This window comes from Diaporthe citri, assembly GCF_014595645.1.
Source record: "Diaporthe citri strain NFHF-8-4 chromosome Unknown scaffold_1, whole genome shotgun sequence".
In the NCBI taxonomy this organism is placed as follows: Eukaryota; Fungi; Ascomycota; class Sordariomycetes; order Diaporthales; family Diaporthaceae; genus Diaporthe; species Diaporthe citri.
In genome coordinates, this window is record NW_025064846.1 from 11,670,021 (window position 1) to 11,697,043 (window position 27,023).

General features: G+C 51.8%; 8 protein-coding genes across 8 annotated transcripts; 4 read left to right on the forward strand and 4 right to left on the reverse strand.

The window, feature by feature from the left end:
* Positions 1-182: 182 nt before the first annotated feature.
* INS49_003020 (uncharacterized protein) lies at positions 183-3,355 on the reverse strand (the record flags this gene model as incomplete). The annotated part of the gene is made up of 4 exons (XM_043163818.1): positions 183-1,042; positions 1,139-2,020; positions 2,779-2,857; positions 2,921-3,355. The coding sequence occupies 4 exons, from the start codon at positions 3,353-3,355 to the stop codon at positions 183-185; spliced, it is 2,256 nt and encodes a 751-aa protein (XP_043032324.1).
* Positions 3,356-4,825: 1,470 nt separating this feature from the next.
* On the forward strand, positions 4,826-9,435 carry INS49_003021 (uncharacterized protein; the record flags this gene model as incomplete). Its single annotated transcript, XM_043163819.1, has 10 exons — positions 4,826-5,490; positions 5,576-5,596; positions 6,493-6,543; positions 7,165-7,453; positions 7,506-7,980; positions 8,087-8,405; positions 8,467-8,511; positions 8,584-8,868; positions 8,972-9,017; positions 9,106-9,435. 10 exons carry the CDS (start codon positions 4,826-4,828, stop codon positions 9,433-9,435), a joined length of 2,526 nt encoding a protein of 841 aa, XP_043032325.1.
* A 744-nt stretch (positions 9,436-10,179) lies between these two features.
* Positions 10,180-11,385, forward strand: INS49_003022 (uncharacterized protein; the record flags this gene model as incomplete). The annotated part of the gene is made up of 2 exons (XM_043163820.1): positions 10,180-10,791; positions 10,846-11,385. The coding sequence occupies 2 exons, from the start codon at positions 10,180-10,182 to the stop codon at positions 11,383-11,385; spliced, it is 1,152 nt and encodes a 383-aa protein (XP_043032326.1).
* Positions 11,386-11,554: 169 nt separating this feature from the next.
* Positions 11,555-13,076, reverse strand: INS49_003023 (uncharacterized protein; the record flags this gene model as incomplete). The annotated part of the gene is made up of 3 exons (XM_043163821.1): positions 11,555-11,601; positions 11,658-12,108; positions 12,231-13,076. The coding sequence occupies 3 exons, from the start codon at positions 13,074-13,076 to the stop codon at positions 11,555-11,557; spliced, it is 1,344 nt and encodes a 447-aa protein (XP_043032327.1).
* Positions 13,077-13,358: 282 nt separating this feature from the next.
* INS49_003024 (uncharacterized protein) lies at positions 13,359-14,964 on the reverse strand (the record flags this gene model as incomplete). The annotated part of the gene is made up of 4 exons (XM_043163822.1): positions 13,359-13,627; positions 13,966-14,321; positions 14,350-14,691; positions 14,741-14,964. 4 exons carry the CDS (start codon positions 14,962-14,964, stop codon positions 13,359-13,361), a joined length of 1,191 nt encoding a protein of 396 aa, XP_043032328.1.
* A 705-nt stretch (positions 14,965-15,669) lies between these two features.
* On the forward strand, positions 15,670-16,794 carry INS49_003025 (uncharacterized protein; the record flags this gene model as incomplete). The annotated part of the gene is made up of 3 exons (XM_043163823.1): positions 15,670-15,783; positions 15,849-15,905; positions 15,988-16,794. 3 exons carry the CDS (start codon positions 15,670-15,672, stop codon positions 16,792-16,794), a joined length of 978 nt encoding a protein of 325 aa, XP_043032329.1.
* Positions 16,795-18,484: 1,690 nt separating this feature from the next.
* Positions 18,485-19,931, forward strand: INS49_003026 (uncharacterized protein; the record flags this gene model as incomplete). Its single annotated transcript, XM_043163824.1, has 4 exons — positions 18,485-18,642; positions 18,699-18,766; positions 19,113-19,546; positions 19,611-19,931. 4 exons carry the CDS (start codon positions 18,485-18,487, stop codon positions 19,929-19,931), a joined length of 981 nt encoding a protein of 326 aa, XP_043032330.1.
* A 124-nt stretch (positions 19,932-20,055) lies between these two features.
* INS49_003027 (uncharacterized protein) lies at positions 20,056-21,561 on the reverse strand (the record flags this gene model as incomplete). Its single annotated transcript, XM_043163825.1, has 1 exon — positions 20,056-21,561. One exon carries the CDS (start codon positions 21,559-21,561, stop codon positions 20,056-20,058), a length of 1,506 nt encoding a protein of 501 aa, XP_043032331.1.
* Positions 21,562-27,023: the final 5,462 nt, after the last annotated feature.

Sequence of the window (27,023 nt, forward strand, 5' to 3'; positions counted from 1 at the left end):
CTATAAACAGTTTGGGTAAGATACTCATCAAATGAAAGTTCAGCTATGTGAGATGGAACAAAGAACATTTTCTGCCATCAACACAGACCTTTCCTCAAGGAAATGGCCGGATAAGCCAATGGTGTACTTAGGCGAGAAACCAGTGGATTCATCTGACTAAGTGTAACCTCCTAGCGTACATATTAGCGCCCATTAAGTATCTCGTGTGCGATCTTCTCAGCAAGCATATACACAGTCCCCTGTGGATTTGCCGGCACAGCAAACGGGAACGCGCTCGCATCCACGACGCGCAGCCCTTCCACGCCGAACACCCTCGCCTGCGAATCCACCACAGCCATGGGATCCACGTCTTCACCCTTGCCCATCTTGCACGTGCCGCTGGCATGCCACACTGTGGAGGCTGTCTGCCGGATATACAATAGGATGTCCTCGTCGGTTGTCACGTTCGCACCAGGGGCGGTTTCGGTTCCCACACGCACGGGATCGATCGAGGGATTGGCCAGGGCCTCCCGGCACCTTTTGAAAGCCGCCACAGCTAGCTCTGCGTCCGCCGGGTCGGAGAGCCAGGCCAGGTCGAAGATCGGAGGGTCCTTGATGCTCGCGGAGGTTATGGTTACGTTGCCACGTGACAGGGGTGCCGTCAGAGTGGCGCTCATGGTGCCTACTGTCTGGGCGTCGCCCGAGCTTGAGGGTATGGAGAACCCGAAAGGTGTGTACTGTATCTCGGGCCAGTCTTCCGGGAAGGCTGCTAGCTTTTCCTTGGTCTTCTGGGAGAAGTTGGCGCGGAGGCTCTCGGGAATCTTCTCGAAAGAGAAATACCCTCCTGCCTGGCTGCACGGTCCTGCCTGATCATCATGGTACTGCTCCAAGGTAGCCTCTTTGACGGATGGGTCTGAAGAGTCCACGAATGTGCCTCCTGTTGGAGTGCTCACCGCTTGGAGGATGTTGAATGATAGCTGCTCCCACAGGTTTTGTCCCACTCCGGGGAGGTCTTTGATCACAGAAATGCCGAGAGACTGGAGCTTTGCGCTTGGCCCGATACCTTCACAAGAATTATGTTAGAATCAGGTCGCAAATAGGAATGAATGGGTACTGTGGGCTGCTAAATGCTGAGCCAGCTCGGCTGCCTTTCCCTTACCTGAGACCATCAATAGCTGGGGAGAATGGAATACGCCCCCTGAGAGGATGACCTCCTTCCTGGAATTCAGCTTGTATCCTGACCCCTGAGTATCAACTGCCACGCCCGTGGCTTTCCCGGCCGCAAACAGGATCTTGGTTGCCTGGGTGTGAGAGTACACCGTTATGCCAGTCTCTTGTCCTGCCAGCTGCAGGTAGCTCGTCTGCGATGATGACCGAGTCGCATCTCGAGGGTCAATCGTGGACGAGGTCCATCCTCCTAGACCGTTAATCGACCCGCTGTTCAAGCCCTTGGGCGCAGGCGCCATCCCAATCGCCTGCAACCCCAGTGCAAGCCAAGAAGTCGTTGGATCAACCCAGTTGCCAAAGGACACACGCAGCGGCCTCTGCGCAGAGGCAGTGTCGTTGTCGCCAGAGAACGCATCCGCGTCCCAGCTGGGCGTCGCATTGGCAGCATTGCGCTTCTCCAAGTCGGGAGGCGTGAGCTGGCAGCCCGCCTTGAAGAACGGCAAGACACTATCCCAGCGGTAACTCTCGTCGCCGACCTCCTCAGCCCACCGGTCGTGCGCGCCCCTCGACGCGCGGACGTACGCCAGCGTGTTGAGCGCCGAGCTGCCGCCCAGCGTCTTGCCCCTGGCGTAGTGGACCTTGCGCCCGGCGGCGCCCTGTTGCGGGACGGAGATCAGGTCCCAGTCGACCAGGGGCTCGCGCTGGTACGTGGCGGGATCTGTCGAGAGGACCGGCATGTTCAGCGCGTAGTAGGGCACCACGCTCTGGTTGCCGGTGTCAGCCTGGTAGGATCCTCCCGCTTCGACCACGGCGACGGTGAAATGAGGGGCTAGGCGAGCTGCGATGGCAAGGCCGGCAGTCCCTCCGCCGACGACTGTGGAGGTTAGTATGTCGATTCTAAGAGCTTTCAAGGGAAGTAAGCCCTAACTTGCCTATATAATCGTAGGCTGCATTTTCTCCGCCGAGGGGAACACACTGGACTGAGGAGGCTGCGAGTATCGCAGTCCACAGGAAGCAGGACAGCATGGTCATTGACACTGTGAGTAGCTCGTCAGGTGAGATATAGATGACCCGTGCAAGCGAACTCTGGATGAAGATTGATTACAACTATATGAGATTGCCGTTCGTATTGCGACGGTATTACCCTCCGCCACTAACTTAGCAAGGGGCCCTGGTGAAATGTCAAGGGACCCCTTTCTAATCGCTCATCATATGTAAGCCCTTGTCATCAGCTAAGCATTTAACCAGCATAGCAATCAACCTTATGATATCGCGCTTGAGACCTATTGATATTAATATCTAGTGCCTCTTGGAACCTGATAAGTCATTTAACAGTGATATTATAAGCTTGTTCTGATAAAAGATTCTATCGCCGTAGGCTATTGCCTTGAATCGAAAGTGTAGTATAAAATCAGCCTAGGTTACTTCCCCTAGACCCTAGTCTCCACTTTCATCGAGCCGGCCACGAGTATTACGAACATGTCCAGCTGCGCTCCCACAAAAGCTACGAGAAGCTCCATATGATTCGTGATTCGTCATATTGTCCACAATGACGACTTTTCTAGACTGCCGGCGATGTAGGAATGTCTGAGAGCCGCGCAATAACATGCTCAACTGCGGTGTCGTGTACACTGGCCACCGACCCATAGGAAAGGTGGCCGGCTGGGAGTTGGCATGAGCAGGCGGCATTGGGTGCGCAGACTCCGTCGCCCTATGATTGATTTAGTTGACACGTATCCCCTAGTATGGTAGCATCTGCCTTCTATGAACTTACCTCCAGACAGTCATCGAGTACTTTGCCACTCCTGTCCAGTACATCGGAAAGCTGTGGGATGGTTTCATTACTCGCAGTCGCAGAGTTAACGAATGCTCCCGCAACTTCGTCGTTACCGGGCTGACCAGTGCCATTCACATTGGACATCTTTCCCAGCAAGCGATATGGATTTCCGACGAGAATGACCGAACTGATAGCGCCGGTGGCATTGCCGTTCATTAGGTCGAGGGCCCTGAGCATCAGGGTTGCGCCTTGTGAGTACCCAAAGAGACCGTACTTTTTTTCAGGGCAATCCTGAAGCCCTTGATTGATGGTGTCGATGACGAAGTTCTCGCCCGATGTTGTATTCTGTGCAACGCCGGCTGGGTATTCGGCGGGGAGGCTCACACCGCCTGGCAGTTGCTCGAGGATGGTCTGGATCATCGGGTAAAACATTGTAGACACTCCTTGTTTTTTTCCTGGGCAGGGCCGGGCAAAGTGGCTTCACGTCCACGTGTACGGGCTTCTCTCGTGAGTCTCGTCTATTAGCTTGACGTCCTGTACCGGCCAGACTGGGGGCAGGTAAGCGGTTTAAAATCAGGAGGGGAAGTTGGACCGTTTATTCTTCTAAGCGGTTTAAAATCCTTAAGCGGTTTAAACCTGCTTAAGCGGTTTAGAGGAAGGAGCGGTTAATAGAGGGTAGGAAGGCAGGAGGGTAGAGGCCCTTTGGTATTAATTCTGCCTAAGAAAAAATTAAATTTTGGAAATCCCTTTTAGAGATTTCTTTTTTTAAAGGGCTTTTTTTTAAAAGGCCTTTTTTTAAAGGGCCCTTTCTTTTCTTTTCTTTTCTTCCCTTTTTTTATCTTGCTGCTTATTAATAAAGTTAATAATATTTAAGTTTTATATAATAACAGTAATTTCTTCTTTTTACTTAAACAAATAAATTAAATTATGTTAAATTTACTTATATATAGCTAAATTATTAATTATAATTTAAATTGCTTAAAAACTTTAAACCACTTAAAAGAATAAATAATTCAACTTCCCCTTCCAAACCCCCACGGTTTAAACCCCCTAAGCGATAGCTACACCGCTCAACAACCGTTTAAAAGGACCCCACATCCCCGGTACAGGAAAGATTGCACGCGTAAAAACGGAGGCAACCAGTGTCGAGCGAGGTTCCGGATCTCATTTTATCTTAGAGGAAAATTGGGGTCCAAAATATTGCATCCGCGGGGTCTAGTATATTATATGTCACAGGTGTCAGACCTAGGTTACCAGTCTAGTGCTGACGTGCTGCGGTGGAAGGACGGTCCGAAGGCTTTCTGTCTCTCTATATACTTCCTTTTAGCATGGGGAACTCCAATCTCCTCGATCAAGTCCGTGCAGACCTTAGAACCTACGTTCAACATGACCGAATCCAACTCGCCACGGACGGTGAAGCTTGCAGCCTCGCTGCTTGAAACTGTCACCAAACTCGAGGAACATCTCGAGCAGAATGGACTTCCGAGCTGTTCGTTCGAGCCAGGAGCTCCGGTGCGATTACCCCTCCCACCGCAGATGAATCAGTCGATCGATGAAGCTGTCTCATCGCTCCAAGAACTACATGCTCTTCTGTTGGGGCCGATGGGTTGGATGATTCAGCAAACTGGCCAAGGATGCGTACGTTCTCACCTCCGCTCGCACTCGGCAAGAACAACTAAACTGACTTGAACATCCAAGTATGACATGGTCGGGATGCAAGCTATGTATCGGTACAAAATTCCCTTGCAATTTCCCATAGACGAAAGGATAGCTGTTTCCGAGCTAGCACGTCGCTGTGATGTCGACGAAGAGGTGTTTGCTCGTCTTGTTCAGCACGCCGTCACGAAGAAATTCCTCGCTCAACCAGAGCCCGGATATGTCGCTCATACAGCATTCTCGGCGATGCTTGCCAACGCACCGCCTCTCATGGAATGGATAGGTATGTCTTGTGAGGAATGCTGGCCCGCGGCCACACGCATCATCCAGGCCTTGACCAAGTGGCCCGGTCCGCCGTGGCTACCCAGCCGGACCGGTCACAATCTTGCCAACGGGACATCTGGTACGTTCTTCGAGACTCTGGAGAACGATCCCGCTCGATCTCAGCGCTTCGCTATTTCGATGAGCGTCATGCAAAACTTCCCAGGATGGGAACCAAAAGCTGTGTTGGAAGTCTACGACTGGGGTGCTTTAGACGCCGACGCTGTTGTTGTCGATGTTGGCGGTGGGGACGGAACATTTGCTATGGCTCTTGCCGAGCGACACCCGAAACTGAAGCACATCATCGTCCAAGATGTTGCAGCTACTGTAGAGAGGGCATCAAGCTTGAGTCCCCAGCAGGAGGGCGACGTGATCTCGTTCCAAACGCACGACTTTTTCCATGCCCAGCCCGTGAAGCACGCCGACGTCTACTTCCTTCGCAAGATCCTACATGACTGGCCGGATGACTATGCCGTCAAGATCTTGCAGCAGCTGGTTCCAGCTATGAAGCCCGGCGCACGGGTTTTCATCAATGACCACTATATGCCACCGCCAGGCACTATGACTGCGTACAACGAATGGTCTGCCAGGTAAGTCCAGACACATCGCTTCAGTTAAGGTCTATCTGAAATAGCTCAGGTGTCAAGACTTGACAATGATGTCCTTGTTCAACAGTAAGGAAAGGACCGAGTCTCAGTGGAAAGACCTCTTTGCGTCGGCTGATCCACGGTTCGCTCTAAAGTCCGTGACGCCTATGCCGCCTGGACCCTTAGCTTTGATGGAAATAATTTGGAAGTGAGAACGAGCTCCTTCACGGATACAAAACATAGCAGAAGTATTGAATGAATGTGTTTATCTCTTCTTCCACAAGCGCAGACAACGGCTTCCAAAATACTTCAGGTATAAGTCAGCTCAATTTAAGTGTGCGTCCCCCAATCCCCACTGCATCCTTGGGCGCCGTGCCTCCTTCCACAAACTGGAAAAGGCAAAGCACGTGAGCAGGTTCTACGGAGACAGAATTTTTCCATGCAACTTGTGGGGGGATCACAAGCCCAAGGGGACAGAGGTCTGCCTGCAAGGTATAAAAATCGATGTACTCGCCGCACAGGACTGGATGAGACCAGCTATGCCTGCACAGCCCGTGAGATCGCACAGCATGGTGTGCGCAGAGTGACCAAAGGAACATTGAGTCTGTTCTGGGACTCAAACTACCTTCACAGCACTTATAATTAGGAGTAAAAAGCGCTGACGTGCTATGAATACCAAGCAAAGCAAACCGTGGCTGTATGGGGCTGGCTTGCCATCGAGAATATTGCTGTCGAACCCAGACCAATCTCCGAGGACCAAGTCGTATATTTCCATTAGGAAAGAGGATGAATATTCTGTCAGTAACCGAACAAAGACATTCAAAACTAAAATTACATCTTTGCATCTCACTTACGGCAGCCTCTTATTTACGGGGGCTTAACTAGGAGGACGGGACGGGACAGAGATGTAGGCTAAGGATCGTAGGTCGTGCTAGGAGAACAAAGAAAAGAAGGGAGCCAGGGGTGGTCCAAGTGTTGACACTACTGAGGAGGCCGGCGAGACAGGACGTCTGATCCCGTCCTCATGAAAATCCATAACGCCTTTAAGGCTTTCGGGTAAAGTTGTGAGCACGTATTTCGCTTGTGAAAATGTATGTCTGTGAGATAAATCCTTTGTGGGCAGAGCCGTTTTTCGGGCGAGTTAGTCTGTGCCACTCTCAAGCCTATGAGAGTAGCTAGCCTAGCCTATTTTACGTGCCTCCAGTTAGGCGATGTGCTTCCGGATGTAGACTGGTGAAGTCTGCTGATGCTGGTTTGGGATACTCGACACCAGTGTCTAGCATACAACACACATTCAGTCGTAGTGCAACACATGCCAATTCTTGTCGGTGAACATTGAACTGCCTTTTCCTCTTGTCTGACACTAACTGCTTAGGTTGACGAGGAAGGAGTGCATGGATATTACGAGTGGCCTTGTAGTGAAATGATTTGACCAGTCAATAGCAATGTTTTAACTATATAGTTGTGGCCCAGGAGACCATCTAGTAGGCGCTCGAAGACCCCATCTCTGAGACCTGTCTTGGAGCACTGCTCTCTTGTATGTGAACACCAAAATATCAAGACCAATCCCAGATCTACAACAATGCTTCTCCGAGTCCCTGTTGTATCTCTTTGCTCCTTCTTGCTTGCCCTGTCCAATGCTTCGCCTGTCAGGCAGACTAGACGCCAAGATCCAAGAGCCGCCACGGGCATCCTTCGCGCGGACTTCTTCAGAGCACTTATCAGCGATTCGAATTATGGCACCCACACCAAGGTTAAAACCGCGGATGGTGTTCCTTTGAAGGTCGGAATCATAGGAGCCGGAGCGGCTGGCCTCTATGCCGCCATGTTGCTGGACTCGCTTGGAATCGATTATGATATCCATGAAGGCTCTGGTCGCATCGGTGGCAGAATTTACACGCATCGGTTTGATCAAGAAGCGTGGGACAAGGCAACGCCAGATAAGCCAGACTACTATGATTATTATGTGAGTTCCAAGGCGGTGCTGTTATCTAGGGCCCGCTGACATCGTGGCTCAGGATGTGGGAGCCATGCGATTCCCGCCAATGACACCGGGGTATATGGAGCGAATACTTGGTGCCCACAACTGGAGTCTCATTCCCTACATCAACTCACATCCCAATGTGGCCAAAAAGGACCATGTCGTCCAGATTCCTTACATCTTCAACACCAGCTCGACTTTCCGGCTGTTCAATAATGTCCTGGCTTTCAACAACGAATCCACCAGCCCCGATAGGTTTCACGTAAAACTGCTGCGTAACAATGTCTCCGACCCCTTTAACGCACTTGGTTCGTCGAATGTTTTTAGCCAAGCAACCGATGAATTCATGTCAGCTCTCAGTGACTCCGATGGAGGCCTCAACACCAAGGGATGGGACCACCTGATGGATTATGACTCGCTGTCCGTGCGAGCTTATTTACTCGCGCAAGGCTTCACGATGGATGAGATAGACTGGCTAGAGACTATGAATGATGCCACTGGGCACTATGACAGTAAGCTTGCCCCTAGACGTTGCCTTGCTTCATGATACCTGGGCACCCTACCCTCGTGCCTACCTTCCGACGTTCATAGCAACACAACTGGACTAACTTAAAACAGTGTACAGTTTACCGCAATCCATCCTCGAAGAATGGGTTTTCCAGGGCACCGGTACGGAAAATTGGACTTGTATCCGCGGTGGTATGGATATGCTCACAAAAGGGATGACCCTGGTTCTCAAAAGAAAACCAAAGATGCACAACAAGGTTACTGATATCAGAGCTGGGAATAAGGGCGCTCTCAAGGTCATCGTCAACCATACAGTTGAGCACGAATATGCCCACGTGATCTCCACCGTGCCACTAGGTCCTCTGCAAGCTATCAACACGACGGAACTTAAGCTCGGATACTTCCGAAACAACGCCATCAGGACATTGAAGTACGGCCATTCGCTCACCCTCCAACCCGGAAGGTCTCAGTTTGCTAAACATCCGGCGCAGCTACGACCCAAGCACCAAGATCGGGATCAAGTTCAAGACACGATGGTATGTCACCAAAGCTATCCGCCACCACACTATAGTGCATGCTCGTTATTGACAACGGATCTTTTGGGGCAGGTGGGAGAATCTTACCAGTGGGGCCTTCCAAGGGGGGCAATCATTCACGGATCTTCCCATCAGGCGAGCTGTATATCCCTCATATGGGCTCAACATCAAAAGTGCTCCGGGCACGATGATTGCCTCCTATGTGTGGGGCCAGGACGCCTCCAGGCTGGGTGCTTACCTCAACGCCCACAATCCCAAGACACAAGCACCATTCCAGCCTGAGGGTTTCAAGGAGCTTACTGAGCTCACCCTGCGAGACTTGGCTGCATTGAATAATGTCTCCTACCACTTCCTGCGGTAAGTTTCCTGTTGTTGGTGCCTGCCAGCCGGCTATGTCTGGGCGTTGATAATGCCAAGAAGTCCCGATTTAGCGTATAAATTGAGCTGACCAAGATCACAGTGAGCAATTCGTGGGTATTCATGCCTATGATTGGTACCAGTCTGAGGTAACTTCCTTTATCTATTTGTGTCATGCCGGACATTATACTCCAGGTCCGTTTTGGATTTTCATTACAGAGTCTAATGAGAAAATAGTTCTCGAACGGTGCTTTCGCCATCTTTGGACCGGGCGAGTTCAGCACTGTGATGCCTCGCCTGATGACTCCAGCGTGGAACGGGCACTTGCATTTTGGCGGCGAAGCCTTGAGTTCTGGCCACGCGTGGATCATAGGGGCTATCAATTCTGCGTGGAGAAATGTGATGGAGATCCTGGACACCGAAGGGCTGGAACATAAGGCGAAGGAACTGATTTCGATGTGGGGAGGTCCAATTGATGATGTTGATATGGGCTGGTATAATTTCAACACTATGGGGTGGACCGAGTACGGCGTGCAGATTGATCTTGTGAGGCCAGAACCGCAGTAAGCCGGACACTTCTGACGGGACACGATGCATGTACCTAGCATTGAAAATGATCTCGGGATTTGCTCGAGGCTGGAATGAGAGTTGATCAGAGTTGCTTTAAATTCAGCGACATCTACTATGGTGCCATTACGTGACATTTAACCTCACGCTAGTAATCACAGGAGTGATGCGTGTATCATCTCACAGTACTTAAATATACATTCCTGTGTTATGCCTGTTGTCGGAATCCAGGCGTGGGCTTTTTCTTAGGCTGTGCCTGCAGCCAGGAGTCAGGCGCGTTCTAGTTACCAAATCGGTGTTGGCGTGGTGGGCTTGGCTAGCCGTGGTGCCTCCGCATTTTGCTGACGGGCAAGTTTAACCACATGGGCAAGGCGCGTACAGCTCAGTATTTGCTCACTTCACATTCTTCTCTCCCTCATCTTGAACCAGAGTCTACACTTGTTCCAGGCTGGGGTGTAGCCTCGTTTGAAGGGTGCTCATAACTATAGGTAGTCTTCTAGTTACCACTGACTCCGGTGCTCGGTGCTCGGTCCTCGGGCGGCCTATTTGGCCGTAGATCTTTCCGGCAAAACCATACCAGAGACTAAACGAAATATCCACCCCTCTTTCGTGCCTTTATTCTGCCAAAAGCTCTGGGAGTGTGTTGTCCGAGACTTAGAACCAGCATCAAAGCCAGGCATTCCCGATCGGCGCAACAGCCCGACACTGTACCACCTTGTTCCCGCAACACCCACCCTCATCACAATGAGCCCCATCTTCATCAACAAGTCGGCTGCGGAAGCAACTGTCGATGGCCAGAGCCCTACCGCGGCATCTGCAGTGCTTGCATTCCATCAGAAGCTGCCTCACTACGCAAAGACGCCACTACACTCACTCCCGCATGTGGCCAAGGAGTTGCAACTCGGCCATGTCTTCATCAAAGACGAGTCCAATCGCTTTGGCCTGCCGTCCTTCAAGATCCTCGGCGCGTCGTGGGCTGTATTCAGAGCTGTTGCGGAAAGACTGCGTCTAGACCCGTCCGCATTCATGGAAGACAACCCCGGGGGCGAGTTCTGGGCTCGTCTGGGAACCATGGCCAGGGCAGAAGGACTCAGTCTGGTGAGTTGCACGGAGGGCAACTGGGGCCGTGCCGTGTCTCGCATGGCCAAGTATATCGGCATACCGGCCAAGATCTATGTCCCGAGCTTCATGCCCGAGACGACGCGGGCGCGCATCAGGTCTGAGGGCTCCGAGCTGGTGGTGGTGGACGGTAGCTACGACGACGGCGTTGCTGCAGCTCGAGCAGAGTCGGAGACAAAAGAGCTCGCCATATTCGCTATGGACATGGGTTTGGAAGGATATCAGACATTCCCTGGTGTACGTTGAGCCCTCGGGTCTTCTGAAGCTTATGTCATGCTGACGTGCTTCAAGTGGGTGGTTGAAGGGTACAGCACGATGTTGAATGAGTCCGACGTTCAAGTCCCAGAGGCTACAGGAGGCAAGGCAACTACGCACGCCTTCATCCCCGTGGGCGTCGGCTCGATCGCACACGCGGTCACCAAACACTACAAGAAGCACCCTTTGGGCAGCCAATCCAGGGCTTCCGTCGTGACAGTCGAGCCGACCACTGCAGCTTGCCTGAGAGCATCACTAGAAACAGGAGGGATGACTACCGTTGAGACCGGAGACTCCATTATGTGCGGTATGAACTGCGGTACAGTATCATCCACCGCCTGGCCCACGCTCGAGTCTGGGGTTGATGCGGACGTGACTGTCACGGACAAGGAGGCACACGCGGCTGTGACTGAACTTTCGACGATGGGCCTGCAGCCAGGGCCATGTGGCGCCGCCACTTTGTCCGCACTACGGAAGGCATGTTCTGAGGCTCGAGAGGAGCTCGGCTTCACCCAGGATTCTACCGTCGTTCTGTTTTGCACGGAAAGCCAACGCGAGTACCAGATTCCGGTCTGATCCGGCGCGTGGTACCAATTTTCAAAAGAAGTAGAATAAGGGGGTATCACTAATCTCCTTCCGCATCCCACGGACTAGTCACTAAATTTAGGAAGACATGATGAAAGAAAACACAAATCCAACACACATCGCCAGTATCGTCGCCCAAGTAGACGACCGCGCAGACCCCTCAGCCCCTGAGGCTGTAACAACACCCGTCCCCGAAGGCGACGTAACCTGTGCCGTCCCGTTAGAGCCCCCAGACGCCGTCTCCAGACCACCGCCAGCATCACCCGAGGGCACCTGAGTCGCCATGGCCGGCAGCGTCGGGCTGCCCGAAGCAGTGAGCAGCCCCTCGTCCTCCCCGTCTCCACCCGCGGTCTCGGTGACCATGGACATGGTCATGGTATACGTCGCGTCGCCGATGGACTGGGCCACGCTCGTCGCCTGGGTCGGCCCCACCGTCGTCATCACGATCGGCCTGCTCGTCACCGTCACCTGCGGCGCGGAGGCGGGCGGGGCCGCCGCCGCCGGTGAGCTCGGGGCGCCGGCGGTGGCGACCCACTTGGCGATCACGCACTGCTGCATGAGCTGGTTGTCGACGAGCTGGTTGTTCTGCTTGGACGGCGTGAGGCTGAGGATGTAGCTCGTGTCGAAGCTGCCGGCGCCCCAGCCGACGAGGCCCATGAAGACGTCCGAGTTTTGGTTGATGAAGCTGTTCTGCGAGCAGAAGCTTGTGAAGCACTATTTAGATCCACACGATCAGCGGTTGGTTCTTCAAGCGATCCTGGATACCTGCAGGCGCAACGCAGTAGAAATGAACAGAACACTACGTGGGAATATTTGCAGAACAAGGAAGCACTTACTGTGGAATCACTCGATGCGCCAGTCTCACTGACGATGCCCTTCCGGCCTGTCTGCCTCAAAAAGTCTGCAACCGTACTGAACGCATCGACATTATCCGTCGTGCACGTCTTGTGCGTCCCAGAGTTATCCTCATCCAGGTACTTATGAATGTCCAACAGAAGGTTATCCGTCGTCCCGTCGGGATTCGTGATATTCATCAGCGCCGCAGTGCTCCCACTCGACACCAGAGTCGCCGCGCTGTCAAAGTTCGTGCCGGGGAGCAGGATCATCTGGCTCGCCGCGCCGGCGCCCCTGATCGCCGCCACGACCTTCTGGCACGTCGCGGCCCAGACGCCGATGTCCAGGTCGTGCGGCTCGTTCATGAGCTCGAAGACCATGCGGTCCTGGCCCGCGTACTTGGTCGCCAGCTGCGTCCACAGCGCGACGAACTGGTCGTCGGTCGGCCCGCCCTGCCCGATGATGCCGCCGTTCCAGCGCGCAAAGTTGTGGATGTCGATCATGCAGTGCGCCCCGGTGCTGAGGCAGGCCTGCACGAGCTTGTCGTACTTGCCGAGGTTGCCGGAGTCGAGGTCGCCGCCGAGCTGGTTGTTGGCGAGGAACTGCCACGAGACGGGCAGCCGGAACAGGTTCAGAGGCTTGTCCAGGGAGGCCCAGTGTTGCATCTGCCCTGGGCCGTCGCCACCCCCGCCGTTGCTGCCGAGGGGAAGCTGTGTCGACCCCGTCGGGCATGTGCCGTCTATCTGGCATCCGAAGTCGCCGCCTGCTATGGCGACGCCGAGGAACTGCACCTGCGCGGCCGCGGTAGCCACCAGGGTCACAGCGAAAAGAAATGTGTACAAAAACATGGTGGTGGTTTGAAGCGAAAGACAGTAGAAAAAGAATGTGTTGAAGAGAATGGTCACCTCATGGCAGGCCCTGGCGAGCGATGGGGAATACTAGTTCGGCAAAGCTTGTCCTGTGGTTGGCAGCCGAGTCGAGTCGATATATCAGAGACTTGTCGTCTGAAGTCCTGCAGGGCTCTGCTATTTGAATGTCATGCCAAGAGGCGGTGTCCTCCAACTTACAGCTCGTTCGCATTGACTCGTGCGACAGGGTCGGGGTCATCGTCTATCTTTGACCGTGGTTATTTACTCCAACGGCCTGTCCTGACAGAGTGCGACTGTGTCGTCCGAAAGATTCCCAGCATCGTGGCGCAGGGCTTGTGAGCTTGTTAGCAAATCATCTGCCGGTTTCATAGCGATAGTGTTAGTGTCTACTGGTGATTTCTTCAGGGGTTGCTGTACATCAGACGTCGCGAGTTTCAGCACTTCAGACGGAAACCAGGGAATAGCCGCGATGCCATACAAGTTCATGCCGCGTGCCCAGGCGCAGGGGACAGCCATCTTGGCGGCGGCAGCTCCGGGTTCGTCAACAGAGTGTAAATCCGACGGGTGTGGCTCGTGGCATAAGCCGATGAATAGTCAACCGTGTTTGATGTCACATACTCCTCTTCACTTCACTTGTCAAAATTCATCGAGGGTACTCTATGTGCTACGGCACAGCAACCGTGACCCTTGTTTACCCTCCGCCGCTGTGCATAATTACCACAGCCGGTTGACCTGTCACCGATCTTGCCACTGAGCCACCAAGCCCAAATATCCCCTGGCGAATCTCATCCAAGTGGCCGCTTCATTTGGCAAAGTCAAGACTAGCCTCCGAGCCCACCGGGTCTGTTCTTATTAGGGCTACACTGACAGTCCCAGCGGCCCAGAGCAATGATGCCCAACTCCGGGCAGTACTTATATGCCTTGTCCTGATTCGCCTGGCCCTCGGCGCCCCTGAAAAGCCCATGCGACGAGAAGGGGTGGAACCCAAGCGGCATCTCAGTGTCATTCGGCGAGTATTGAATGACCACCCCGAACCTGATTGCCTCGGTTCCAACCGGCACTTTTGTCCCGGGCAATTTCCACATTGACGTCGAGAAATAGTGGTCCTCGGCTGCGGGGTTTCCATCCGCGACGAAATCCTCAAAAGATCGTGTGTGCAGCATCTGGATCAAGTGCGGCACCTTGCGCAGGGAGAAGCCGCCGTTGACCCCGTTCGGCGCCGTGCTGCCATAAGGCGGAGCCGCCGATGAACGGCCAGTCCTCGTCCACGAAGTCGTTGAGCGTCATGCTCGAGGCTGAACAGATCATGCTGTCGTCCTGGAAGAGGAACAGCCACTCTGCGGGCCAGAGCCACTCTTCGTAGAGCCACGGCGTCGTCAGAAGGCGGTTGACCGTTCCGTAGCTGTTGATATCCTTCACAACGTCGTAGGGGATCAAGTCTATGAACAGCTTTTTCCGCGTGATGTAGCGGCGTATCGTCGGGTTCGATTGCATCATGGCGAGGGACTCGGCGGATCCCATGAACCGGAAAGACCATTCGGGAGGCACAACCGACATGAAGTGTACCAGCAAGGGCACAAGGTACGGCAGTGGCCTGTTCTCCATCAGCAAGGCCACGCGTGTCCGGTCCGAGTCGAGCACACCATGTGTTGTCTCCACGGCTGAGGTTGGCCTTTTCCATTGTCATCTCCAGCTCGATCTGCTCATGCCACGACGTGTTGAGTCTAGGCACACGGTCGGATGGCTTCACTTCTGCTGGCGAGGGTAGAGAAATCCAATCTGAAATAGTGGTGTTGACCAAAGGATGCCCGCCATTTTTTGACCAGAGGCGGATGAGGAGCACAAGGAGGACAAAACAACATAACATCGCAAAGCGGAAGCCCTTCGAACTGGCACTGCACCTCAACATAGTTCTAAGCTCCAATGTACAGAAAGGCAGATCAAGTCGTATCCGTGCGGCTATAGAGAAACGGCTAGAGAAGAATGCAGATTCCGAGTGGATTTCGAAGTGAGTTGTTCGTATGCACTTGTTGGGGAATCTTGTAAGCCTGATGCGGGTCTAAGGCTGCTCACGCATTTCAAGACAAATATCTAAACTGGGAAAAGACTGGTAACACCGTAGGGAGATCAGTAATGTAAATGACTTCTCCGGTCCCCGAGTTACCGTGCATTCGAGACAGCTGAATCCTCGCGCACTGGGGCTGAATTTCAATCGACCTGTAGTAAATCATCAACGCCGGCGACTGGCGTTGGCAATGCGCTTCACAGGTCTGCTTACTTCGCAAGCTTTGCTCTGGTGCAGTGAATACAACTAGTCACCACCTCCGCCATTCACAGACCAGCCCATAGAATGTTTATGCTCTCCGTCGGAGTCCATTCAATCTCTTCCTTTCATCTTCTTGAGGTAGCCCCAGTGCAGTCACTGCTTTCTTCATTGCCCAGCTCACCACACTTGCACAAGCACCATTTTGTTAATAAATCCCCAAGTCCACCGAAGGTCCGGACTTAAACCTTTCTTCTTCCATTTCGAAATCTCAACAGACATCTCCATCCCAACCGCAACCTCCACAACATGGAGGCCGACAACATTCGACACAAGCCAAGCATGGACGAAACGGGTCGAAAGAGTGTCGATCAGGAAGGCACTGGCCAAGAAGAGGTCAAGAGCCTTATCAATGCCATCCAGGTCAGTGGTGTCAACCTTTGACTTAACGTTAGCAACCAACCACTGACAACAACGATCTCCATCAGGTTCAGCCTAATGTTGTCAATGCCATGTCTGAGTCAACTGCATGCCTCTCGAGCAGAGTACGTCTATCCAATCGCCATGAACTGGTTTGCTGTTAGTCTTGTGGATGTACAAACACTGATATCGTTTCTCCATATCTAGAACCATTTCCGCTTCCTCCACCTGCCCGCCGAGGTCCGTAACATGGTTTATCGAAACGACGACACCTACGGCGTCTCCTACGACCCCACCAGCGGACCAGAGCCGGTTGATAGTGTTGGCAAGAGCCTGCCCGAATTATGGCAGCCCCCGATCACCCGTGTCAACAGGCAAATACGCCAGGAATGCCTAGACATCTTCTACGACATGTTCTACTTCTTGTTCAATCTGAACGTGCGATCCGAGGAGGTGGCAGGAGAAGAACGAGTTATCTTGCACCCAGCATCCGAGGGTCAGGCCTCTTTGCAATCTTTCCATGAGATGATTCAAGCTTTCGCACCGAGCCCCACGAACATGCTACGCACCAGCAACCTGCGATTTCTGTCAAACTTGATCATCAACATCACTCTCAAGGGACCTGATGAGGACCTTGGAAGCATAGGCTTCCACATGACTTCGGCGGACAAAACAGACTTCAATTCGCTGGCCGTTCGCGGCCTGGACTGGAACTGCCGTAACGCTGTCCTGTCTGCCTGGGTGGAGGCGGCCAAGGGGAGCGCTTTCGAGTGGGATTTCGAGTTCGGTATGGAACCCAACAAATTCGGGTATCTTGCACACCGGGCATTGGTTGAGAAGATGGTCGGTCTCCTGTGCTTGATCGCTGAGCACTGCCCGCAGCTGACACGGAGTGTCTCCCTCATCTACAAGGGTCACGGCTTGTATGGGGAGGAACTCGAGGACTTGGCTAGTGACGCCACATGCCTTGAGTACATGTCGGAGTTCTTTAGCTCGAGCGATACAGTGGTTTGATTGCCACTCACGGGTGGGTTGATACCAGAGATAGGAAGTTTGAGCAGAATGCACTAAAGGCAATGACTTCAAAAGTTGTGGGCCAAGAACTGAAACTTGGAGTTATCCCTTTGAGATTCCATACTACCTCGGAAATGAGCAGTGTGAGAGGTACCAGGTGTTCATTCTTTTTTGACAATATCTGGAAGACCATCTTAAACTGCTAAGACACAGCACGGCGTCCGAGCTTAGAAGACAACGAAGCACTAAATGCCAAAACGGTGGGAAGTAAGACGCGTTGAGGTCTGCAAGCCGATACTAAACCGAATCAACTGGACTCCATCTCCTCAGATCATTGCGTCACGGCTGACGACAGACTCCAATGGTGTTCAGAATTCAGAGCAGGTTAGAGTGGCATGTGATACATACATGAGATACCCATTTGACAGCCGCTTGCCTCGTATGCCTCGTGCATTTTAATTGCATCGAGACTCGACTGCAGCCTCGTCCCTGAATCACGGCATGACTTTCCATTTCCCCTCTGATTTGGGGGAATGCCCTAGGCCAGCATCCCAAAAATAGAGCTCACAAGCTTCCTTCAGTTGACAGTCAATGGCTCCATTACCAGGATTTATCGCTTCAACATTCTTATGAGCGGTGAGCGTGTTGTAGAAATCCTTTGTCATGTCTGACTGAACACCAAGACTTCCGGTCGCTCTTGCTGGTGCTCATCTCTCTATCGCATTCTCTTTCAAATCGGCATGCAGCTCGGCAATCCTTTCGGGGGGCACTCAAGGTTGCGGGAACTTGTGATAGCCTGAACCCGGCCATATACTTTCGTCAGGATCTTAAACGCTACTAGTAGTTCTTCTCGTGAATTACGATAATACTACCCGTTGTGATCTTGTCACTCCTTTGGCAGTTTCTACGGTAAGGTACTTTGCCTCACAAGGTTGAGTTCTAGTTACACACAAGGCATGCCAAGATGATTGGGAGCTGGCTATCAAAAGCTACCTAGATAATACATGGCACATGCTAATAAACGCAGGTCACCCCGGATGTGTTACAGTGGTTCCACTTTCTTAAGTCGAGGTTGAAAATCGACGCTTGGGATCCTGGCAAAGGTATACACGCATAGAACACGAGACACTGCAATGCTACCCAAAACACTCGACGTCGACCAAAGACATCAAAGCGGGAAAGGCTTACGCGGACTACGGCAGCAATTGTGGGGCATATTTATGGTTATTTTGTGAGTCGCGTTGCCAGGGGTTCGAGTGATACCTAGAACGACGTCTTAGCAAATATGAGCTGCCATTGGCCCACTGCGGCCTGGGAGTCTTGAGGCTCGACCCGGCCGATGCTACTCAATGGCTCTGCGTCTGGACGCTGTCACGTGTGGTCGAGTCAATACTGCACCCTTCTTGCAGAATTTGGGGATGCATTTTCAGTCTGATTACGAATTCATGCCATATGGATGACGAGTTCGGGTCCTGGCTGCGGTCCAGACGACCATGATAGCTACGACGAGGCTTAAAGTTCTTTTGCCTCGAAGAGAGTCTGGTGGTTTTGGTAGTGACATTGGAAGGTATAAGTAGGAAACATTATCCTTTTCAAGTCCATGATGGGAGAACAATAATCACTTGCATCCAACACAAACCAAAAACAGGACCGAAGGTCATACATTCGTTTCCAACTTTTGCCCGTCATTATGGCAGCTCGAGTCTTTGTCTCGTTCACCATGCTTGTCCGCTCGCTTTTCAAGTTCGCATTCGTAGCCGTTCTTGCCGGCTCTGCCCTCGTTCAAGCAAACCCAATCGCAAGGCAGGAGCCCAACACCTGCACGACTCTCAACCAACGGAAATCATGGTAAAGCAATCATTTCAAGGCCATCCCCAATGGCTTTCAGGCTAATTCAAGCCCAGGGCTGCTCTCACTGATAGCGAGAAAGCTGCGTACATCGATGCTGAGCTGTCAGAGATAACTGCCCGCCGTACCAGTTACACTACAGACCCAAAAGATCAAGCAATGACGGGGCTCTCCCATCATCCGGCGGGACCGCCTATAAGCCCTAGGTAACGAACAACCATGACATGAGCTGTGTCTGCAGGCACTCCCTGCCCAATTGTCAAACACAAGCCACGCAATCACTGGCGCCCAGGTTCGTTGGGATGAGATTCATTACGCACACATTGTGCAGACCAACGTAATTGTAGGTACAAATGCTCCAGCGTACAATGTTTCCTATCACATCTTGTTTTGACCCTTAAGCCGAAGAACTGAGCACTTGAGTCGAGTTCATTGCGAAGAATTGTACTGACCATGACCGCAGCATGGAGTGGGAGCCTTCCTCCCCTGGCACCGCCTCTTTGTGCGAGCCCACGAAATTCTCCCCCAGCAGGAGTGTGGCTATACCGGCGCGCAAGCCTACTGGGACGAGCTCTCCGACATCGAGCAGATCAACAATGGTACCCTTACCTTCGACCAACTTGTCGTTTTCGATAGCGACACTGGGTTTGGAGGCAACGGCGCAGGTGGAGATGGTTGCAAAACCGATGGCCCATTCTCTAATCTGACTTTGCACCTGAACTCTTCGGCTCTCCCAGATCCGAGTGGCGGATACTGTCTCAGCCGCAGCTTCAATCTCACCCAGTTCGAGGGGGGCAATAGCTCGCATCTCGACACATACTTCGGACACAACACTTTTGAGGACGCTAGGCAGTGCTATGAGGCAGATCCGCATGCAGCAGGACACGGAGGCGTTGGCGGTGTGGTATGTGACACCTGATAGTTGTCCCCCAAAGGTCACGTAGATGTGATGCTAAGAACTATACTAGATGATCAACATCGCGACCAGTCCAGGCGACCCGATACTTTTCCTCCACCATACCTATCTCGATCGCGTCTGGTGGCAGTGGCAGCAGGCCAATCTGTCCAGCCGTCTGACCGATATCAGTGGTGGTAACGTGCCTACGGCTGAGGCGTTGGCGCGCGGGAATTTGAGCTACCCGACTCCTGCAATCCTGGACTACGACGGCGATCCAGGGAACGTAACGACTCTCAACCACACGCTCTGGATGGTGGATCTAATCGCCGACGCCACGGCCGGTGATGTGATGGACCTCGGCGGCCCAATTAGCTGTGCTGAGTACGTGTGATGATGCACTGGCGACCTGCTCAGGATGAGATGTAGCTGAAATATGTAACAAGCATTACGAATTTCAGACATTGTATTCTACCTAACGAGATGCCTTCCGTAAATGTAACAAATCTAATGATACATTACAACTCGTCCTTAATGTGTCCCTCGGGTTCATTTGTCTGATGACTGCAAGAAAACCCAGTTTCCGTCTTCAACGCTGCCTTTGGATATGCACAAATCGGTCGGTGGACTTGCTCGGCGTTCGGTTGTTGGCCAAGAACCACAGTAGGTAGCTCCTCAGGGACAGCTCCATCTTCGACCCAGGACTGAAGGGTCTTCAGCCCATGGAGGGGATACGGAACCCCAGCGGGAGCTGAGCAATGCGTTGCACCCGGGACCTCAAAGTACCGATAATAGTCTTGGGTGGTGATGTTGTGTGCTTGATCCCGGGCCACTACCCTTTCGTAGAACTGTCTCATGGCAAGAACTTGCACGGCTTCGTCATTTACAGAATGCCAGCTCACCATTTTCTTGCCGAGCTTCCGAAACTGATCCATGTCAGGATTGTTGCTGCTGAACATTGCGTCCCATTCTGTCACGCTTTCTCGAAATAGTTGAGCATAATCCGCGTGCGACATCTTCGTTGGATCAAAAGAAGGATCTTTCTTGAGCATGAGTCGAATCCAGTCATCCGAGACTGTGAATGGTAGGCCGCGAGAGCAATGGCCGTTGTTGCAGAGCGTGTTTGCAGTGGCCATGAGACCAACCAGGGCTGTCCCAGGCATGAAACCTGGGAAAAGCCGATTTCCCTCCGGATCAACTGGCCCCTCCATAATAGCCTTGAAAACATTCACCGTATCTTCTGAGATCACGGCAGAATGTCCCTCGCAGTCAAAGGAAGTGCCAGCTAAGGTCATCGGATCGAAAGTGCAAAGGTCCGGTCTGGCAATCACGCCATCCTTTACACCATCGAGTTCATCACATGATTGTGATGCCCCAGCCCTCAGCGCCTCGAATTCGCAAGCTCGTGGGTAAACTTCCTGTTGATTCATGACGAATTGTGGCCAATACAAGGCCACCAGGAGAGCCGCGAAGTTGACAGCAGGACAGGTTGTCAGGATGCCGTCGTAGTCGTTCGGGTACTTGGAGGCAATGGTAAGCCCTTGTCTTCCACCAGTTGAGCAACCCTGCCAATAAGAAAACTCCGGTCCCGAGCCGTAAGCATTGCGGATGATATGCTTGACGATGACCGCCATGTCGTGTAGAGCCCGGTGACCGAAATTCACAATGAGAGGGTAGTCTATGTTTCCAGGGCTCTTCATTAACCAGTGGTCAGCGGTACCGAAGACGTCGTGATCGTAGCCCGCGTTTGTGGTGGCGACTGCATAGCCTTGCGACACGAGAGCTGACCTCAGGTCGGTGACGATTTCTGCAGCTGACCAGCTCCCTCCTCCGACTCCCACAAAGCGCTTGTTAAACTTGGCGGCATGTGGCAACCAGACTTGCACAGACACTAGGTCATCATGACCGGGATGAGTGTAAGATATTGTGACATTGCACGCTTGCACGCCATCCGGGTCGATCAAGGCAGCTTCAGGCAGCCATCCCGACAGCCATCCCGAGCTGCCCTTGTACCCGTCTAGCATTGACGTCGAGATCGAAGATAGTTGAGCTCCCAGTAGTTCTGGGAATGAGAATGTTTCTTTAGCGCAGAAATTTGTTCCTTGGGCGGCGGTCCTTCCCCCAAGCAAAAATGTTATGGAGTGGAAAAAAGAGATTCGCATTTTGCCGTCTGAAGATGAGAAAACCAGGACAACACCTGATTGCACACTCGCTTGATTGAAATGGTTCAGGAGTTCGTTGAGTTTGTCGTAAGAGGGAGGGATGTAAGAGGGAGGGACATAAGAGGGAGGGACGTAAGAGGGAGGGAAGTCTTTATTCATTGATCATCGACTCGGAGTGTTGATGGTGTCCGAATCCAGTTGTGGATCTCCTCAACCGGGACTCTGATTCCCCGCGTTCCACGGACTGCGCGGAGATCAACTTAGATTCATGTAAAACGCCACGCCTATGCAATGACAAATAGACACTATTTGAATACATTCAGCACTTATGCAATATGATTCTGTTTCAATCGGCAGAGACTGAGAAAGTGATTCCAAGACTCTTTTCACAGCTGTCCAGTTGACTCAGTAGGAACATCATGCCCTTGGTATCAGCGAGACTAGTGCACTGGAAACTCGCGGGAACAGCCGGTCCGGAAGTAGTGAGCACAGCAATAAGAAAGTCTCGTTACGCGGAAGATGGCAAGAAATATGAAAAAGGAAAAGCATCAAGAACATGCGGCACCGGCCATTCGCTGATCGTCACCAACACAACTACTTGTCCGGCGCTGCTATAAAATTCAAAATTCATAATGATCGCGCTCATTCTCACCGCAATGTTGACAAATTGCTAGAGGGTAAGTACGTGTACCCTCACGCACACATCCCCTCACGCACAGCTGTTTCCCACCAAAAAGACCAATTTCAGCCTATTAATAACTAAATATTATAAAAGTACCAGAACTATATTAAATATATATACATTTATGCGAATTTATATTTAATATAGAAATATTTTTAAACTATTAATTATAAATCTGTAATATTATTAAATGAATAGAAGTATTAAAAAAGTTGACAAGTTGAAAGTTAAACGCTGCAAAAGTCCTCGAGTCAGGGGTCTTGGCATCTAAAATGGTGGTTTTTTTCAACAAAATCTCTATTTCTATTTATCTCTTTATATTAACTCTATATATTAAATAATATGAAAATCTATTCTAAGTATATTAAAAATCTTTTAAATCTTTAAGCATTTATTATATACTTTATATTTTTATAGATTTAGTTATTGATAGGCTGAAATCGGGCTTTTTGGTGGGAAACGGCTGTGCGTGAGGGGATGTGTGCGTGAGTGGGTACGCGTACTTACCGAATAAAGCACCCAACGGATACGCAGTAGACCACCCAACTGTATCAAGTTAATTCAATTTGAGGTCATCCCAGAATAAGCTTTCCAAAATCCGGCCATGCTATCCGGGGACACAAAAAGGGACCGGGAGACAAACTTGATGATCCAGAGTGCAGTGAACTGCACGCGCGCAATTTTAAGTCAGCCTTGACCAACCCAAAATTGAACACTATAGTCCCCCCAGGGTGGTGATCTGCAGTCCAGTTGGCCCTCCAAATCAGTCCTTGCTTCCACTCATTGAACACAACAAATCGGAGGACGAGTTGAAGACCACAAATTGGCCCCTCAGCTCATCTGTCTCGGTACACTCAGCAGACGGAGACTCTGCGCTGCCTCGATTTGCCGCCTTGGCCCCCACGTTGTGGCCTGGACCCCAATTCACTTCGGAGCCACCTATTGTCTTGCAACCCAACTTTCAGCTTATGCAGGTCTCCTGCACTTGGCCCCTGCATTTTAGAAACTGGGCAGGTGTGAGCTATCGAAAAGTGAACATTCCGTGGCAAAATTTCCGGGGTCGCCGATTGAATTTGATTCGACCGATAGAGGACGGGACAATCTACGCTGTGTGCCTGCCAATGCAATCGCTACCGAAGGTTGTGTCATGCCCGGCTGCGCAGAGTGCTGTGCACCTTGGCGGACTTTTGTGTCTTTCAAAATCGTGAGCTCATGTACTATGGTCTAATGATACTTCGCCGCGCTTGAACATCTAATCTTTCGTTCAAACACCAATGGCATCATTTGGAAGGCAGATGTCCGAGGTGGCGAAGGCTGCAAAACAGGCACACGCCAGCCTAGCCCCCAGTACCAGCTATTCTGTGCCCAGTGTCTAGGAGTCCCATTTGCTTGTGCCCGACCAGTGTGCAAGGCTGCTGAGCATGGAACTGGTATTCCTGGCAGATCAACGCTCATCGTCGAGTATAATTATTAATCCCTCTACCACTCTTGGACCAGATATCTCCACGAAGCGACATCGTTTCTGCTCTCCAAGGAACACATCTTGTGTGCTGCTACTAGAACCGTTGTCCTCAGACTGCGTTACGGTATTGGGTTATCTTTTGTTCTTCGAACCTGGCACAGATCTTTCTCAACGTCCTACGTTCTCACATTCAGCCGGCTGCCCTGGTTTCTCTTCTCAGTGCCGCTGTCGGTGCACTTGGGCACGTGGACGTATTGGTCACGAGGAAGTATCATGGGCACAACGCTCACACTCAATCGAATTGACGGAAATCTGCTCATCGCATTCACGGCTATTTTTGTCAGCATAGTCACGGGGCGCTTGTGGCGAATCGCCTGTTTGATTTTCCACAGGTGCTACTCCACACCAGAGCCTCGGGACGGACTCCATCACCAACGACAGGCAGTGCTCCGGAATTCTGGTTCCGCAGTTTCTGCTCTATGGACATTCATACAGATTGTTTGGACGTGGCAGAACATTACCAGTCACTCTAACATCCGGGCATTCCCTGCATTCCTGACGGCTGGCTCCTGTGTTATTGCTTCCACAATCGTTGGAGGTTACTCGTCACAGATCTCCTCTGCACTTAAAAAACGAAGTGCTTCTTAATAGCACCAATTGCGCACTGGTGCTTGACCCCTTGAAGCCCGATTCAAGCAGTGCCATAAACCCTTATAAGTCTAAAATAGTTGCTGATGCAGCGAATTAGTAAGTTATTCCCATACTCTCCTCACTTGAAGCCAGGTCCCTGGTGTCACAGAGATACCTCGCGGCCGGAGTTATGGGACAGCTGCCAGAGAACCAGTGGCAGCTTGATGTTTCTCACTGGTTTGCGATACAGCTAGCCTCGATACAAGCGGGAGTCGTCAATACTGCCCTGGGGCCGTCCGATCCTGCCCTGGGCCCCTACAAGATAACGCCACCGAACGAGCACGTCAGAGAGCTATGCAACAGCCAGGTATGACAATCAGGACTTTTCCACTTTCTATCATGTGAATATTAGCAACCATGAAGTAACAGTAACAAATCACTTTATAGAAGGTACTCAGCACGGAATATGTGTCGTTTAGTCTCTTTGGACTTTACTTTACCTACATAACCGGCACGCTCCTCATCTTGGTATCATATGTTCTCGAGGCGATCTTTGCTTGCCTCTATCGCCGTTGGAAGTACAGGCAATACACCTATCTCGAGTGGGCAGCCACTGAGACTCTACAGCTCCAGCGCGCGAGCTACCAAGGCATCGGGTCAGGAACCTGGTCTGGCTATACCAGCGTTATTCCGAGGACTTAGAAGGGAGACAAACTGGGAAACCTGCCTTTATCGTATTCTACGCCAGAGAATGACACGACTAGCCTTGCCAGCTCTCGCAGGCAGGGGGTTGCCAACGACGGCACGACCGCGCCTTTGATTGTGTCTCCGGACGATTTATCTAGCCGTGTCTTGTTGGATGATCTGTTGCTTGAGCCCGGGTCGTCCATCTGTGACACCCGGTCATCGTCGTCTACAACCTCGCGAAGGCCAGGCGATGGCGGCAACCAAGTACATCTTCCTAACGCTTAGCCTGGCTCGGATTGTTAACTTTCAATATTGAAAGTGAACACTGGCACAAGCAGTTGGGGCAAGAAGACCCAAGATGTAGGCAGGGGAAGATGACCTCGCGAATTCGAAGGACGCCCATGACACCTGTTCTTGCCAAGAAAGTGAAGAGGAAACGGAAGGAACGCAAAGTATGATGTGACAAGAAGGATGGGCAACGTACGGCAGCAGTACAGGGACGGATAATTAGACACTGTATTCAAGTCCATCGCCTTGAGCGATGATAAAAAGCCTACCGCTCAACACTGTCAAACATTGACGGTGTCTTTATCATGTAGATCATCGCGTGTAAGGGCCTTGTCATTTTCGTCACCCTGGCAGGCAAAAATCGGCCTCAAGGGTACCCCGGCTGCAGTCTCCGCATCGCCCTAATGGAGCCAACTACTATACGGACGAACCCCGGATGAATAGACTGTTCCTCGAAAAACTAATAGTCTGAATATCTCAAAATTATCCTGCTTCCGTCTGCTCTTCTGTGCCCTTTTGAGATAGTCTGGTTAAAGTGTACCAGTATTGTACTGCCTCGTATGGGTTAAAGTGTTAGACCTCCCGAATCTCGGCGAGGCTCGGATTTACGAGCGATCCGCGTCGAGCCACGCGTTCGCACGCTGTTTCTTAGTGACTATGGCAGCAGTCGTAATTCAACGTTCTTGTGTTAATGAGGTGCGAGCAAATGAGCGCCTTGGGAAGCTTGCTGTGTTGGCCCTTTGACCATGCCTCCTCGGCGATCCTCGATGTTACCACCCTAGAACTATATCTCAGGATCAGCGTACAGAAGTATCATTGTATCCGCCAAGCCTTGATTGAACCGACGAGCAGAGTTTCCGAGTGCCTGACTTGTGGGAGAGATCCGATGCGTGATTGCACAAGGCCCTAGTCCGAAATCATAATTCAGTGCTCTTGTGTTCTACGTCACGCTGAGAGAATGCTGTGTAGTGATTCTGCAAACATTTCAAGTCATATGGATCGAGATCTCCTCTGAATGTGTCAATCCGGGTTTCTGAATCTTGCACTCTTTAGCATAGGTTGAAGATTTAGAGGACAGCAACTGTGAGGAGTCAAGAGGTTAATCGCGCTATCGCCGAGCTGTCACCGCAGTGGGAATACGCGGTTTCAGTGGTATTGTGACGCGGCGAGGCGGGGCAAACCGTCTTTACGGGCAGGTAAGTCTGGGGACCTGCAGAAGTTCGGGTTCCACCAACCGGCGGATCTTCATTTGCTTCACACATCCTGTGCCATCTATGAGAATTACTTAGAGCATTTACGCACGTGCGGGGAACTGCATCGTAAACCCCATCTCAGTGCCTGCAATATGGTGATATGAGGTATCATTTGATGATCATCCATAAGGGGGGCTCTCAAGACCTCGTCACTATATAAGAAGGCACAAGGAGCTCCTCATTCGCGAGGAACCCAGGCCCCATCGCACCCCGAACCAGAGCCAAGAGTCCATTCGCTGGTGCCTGTCATTCTTTCTAGACGACATTGTAACTAACTTCGCCATGTCGAGACCTATTGCGTTGTGTTTCCTGAGTGGAATCT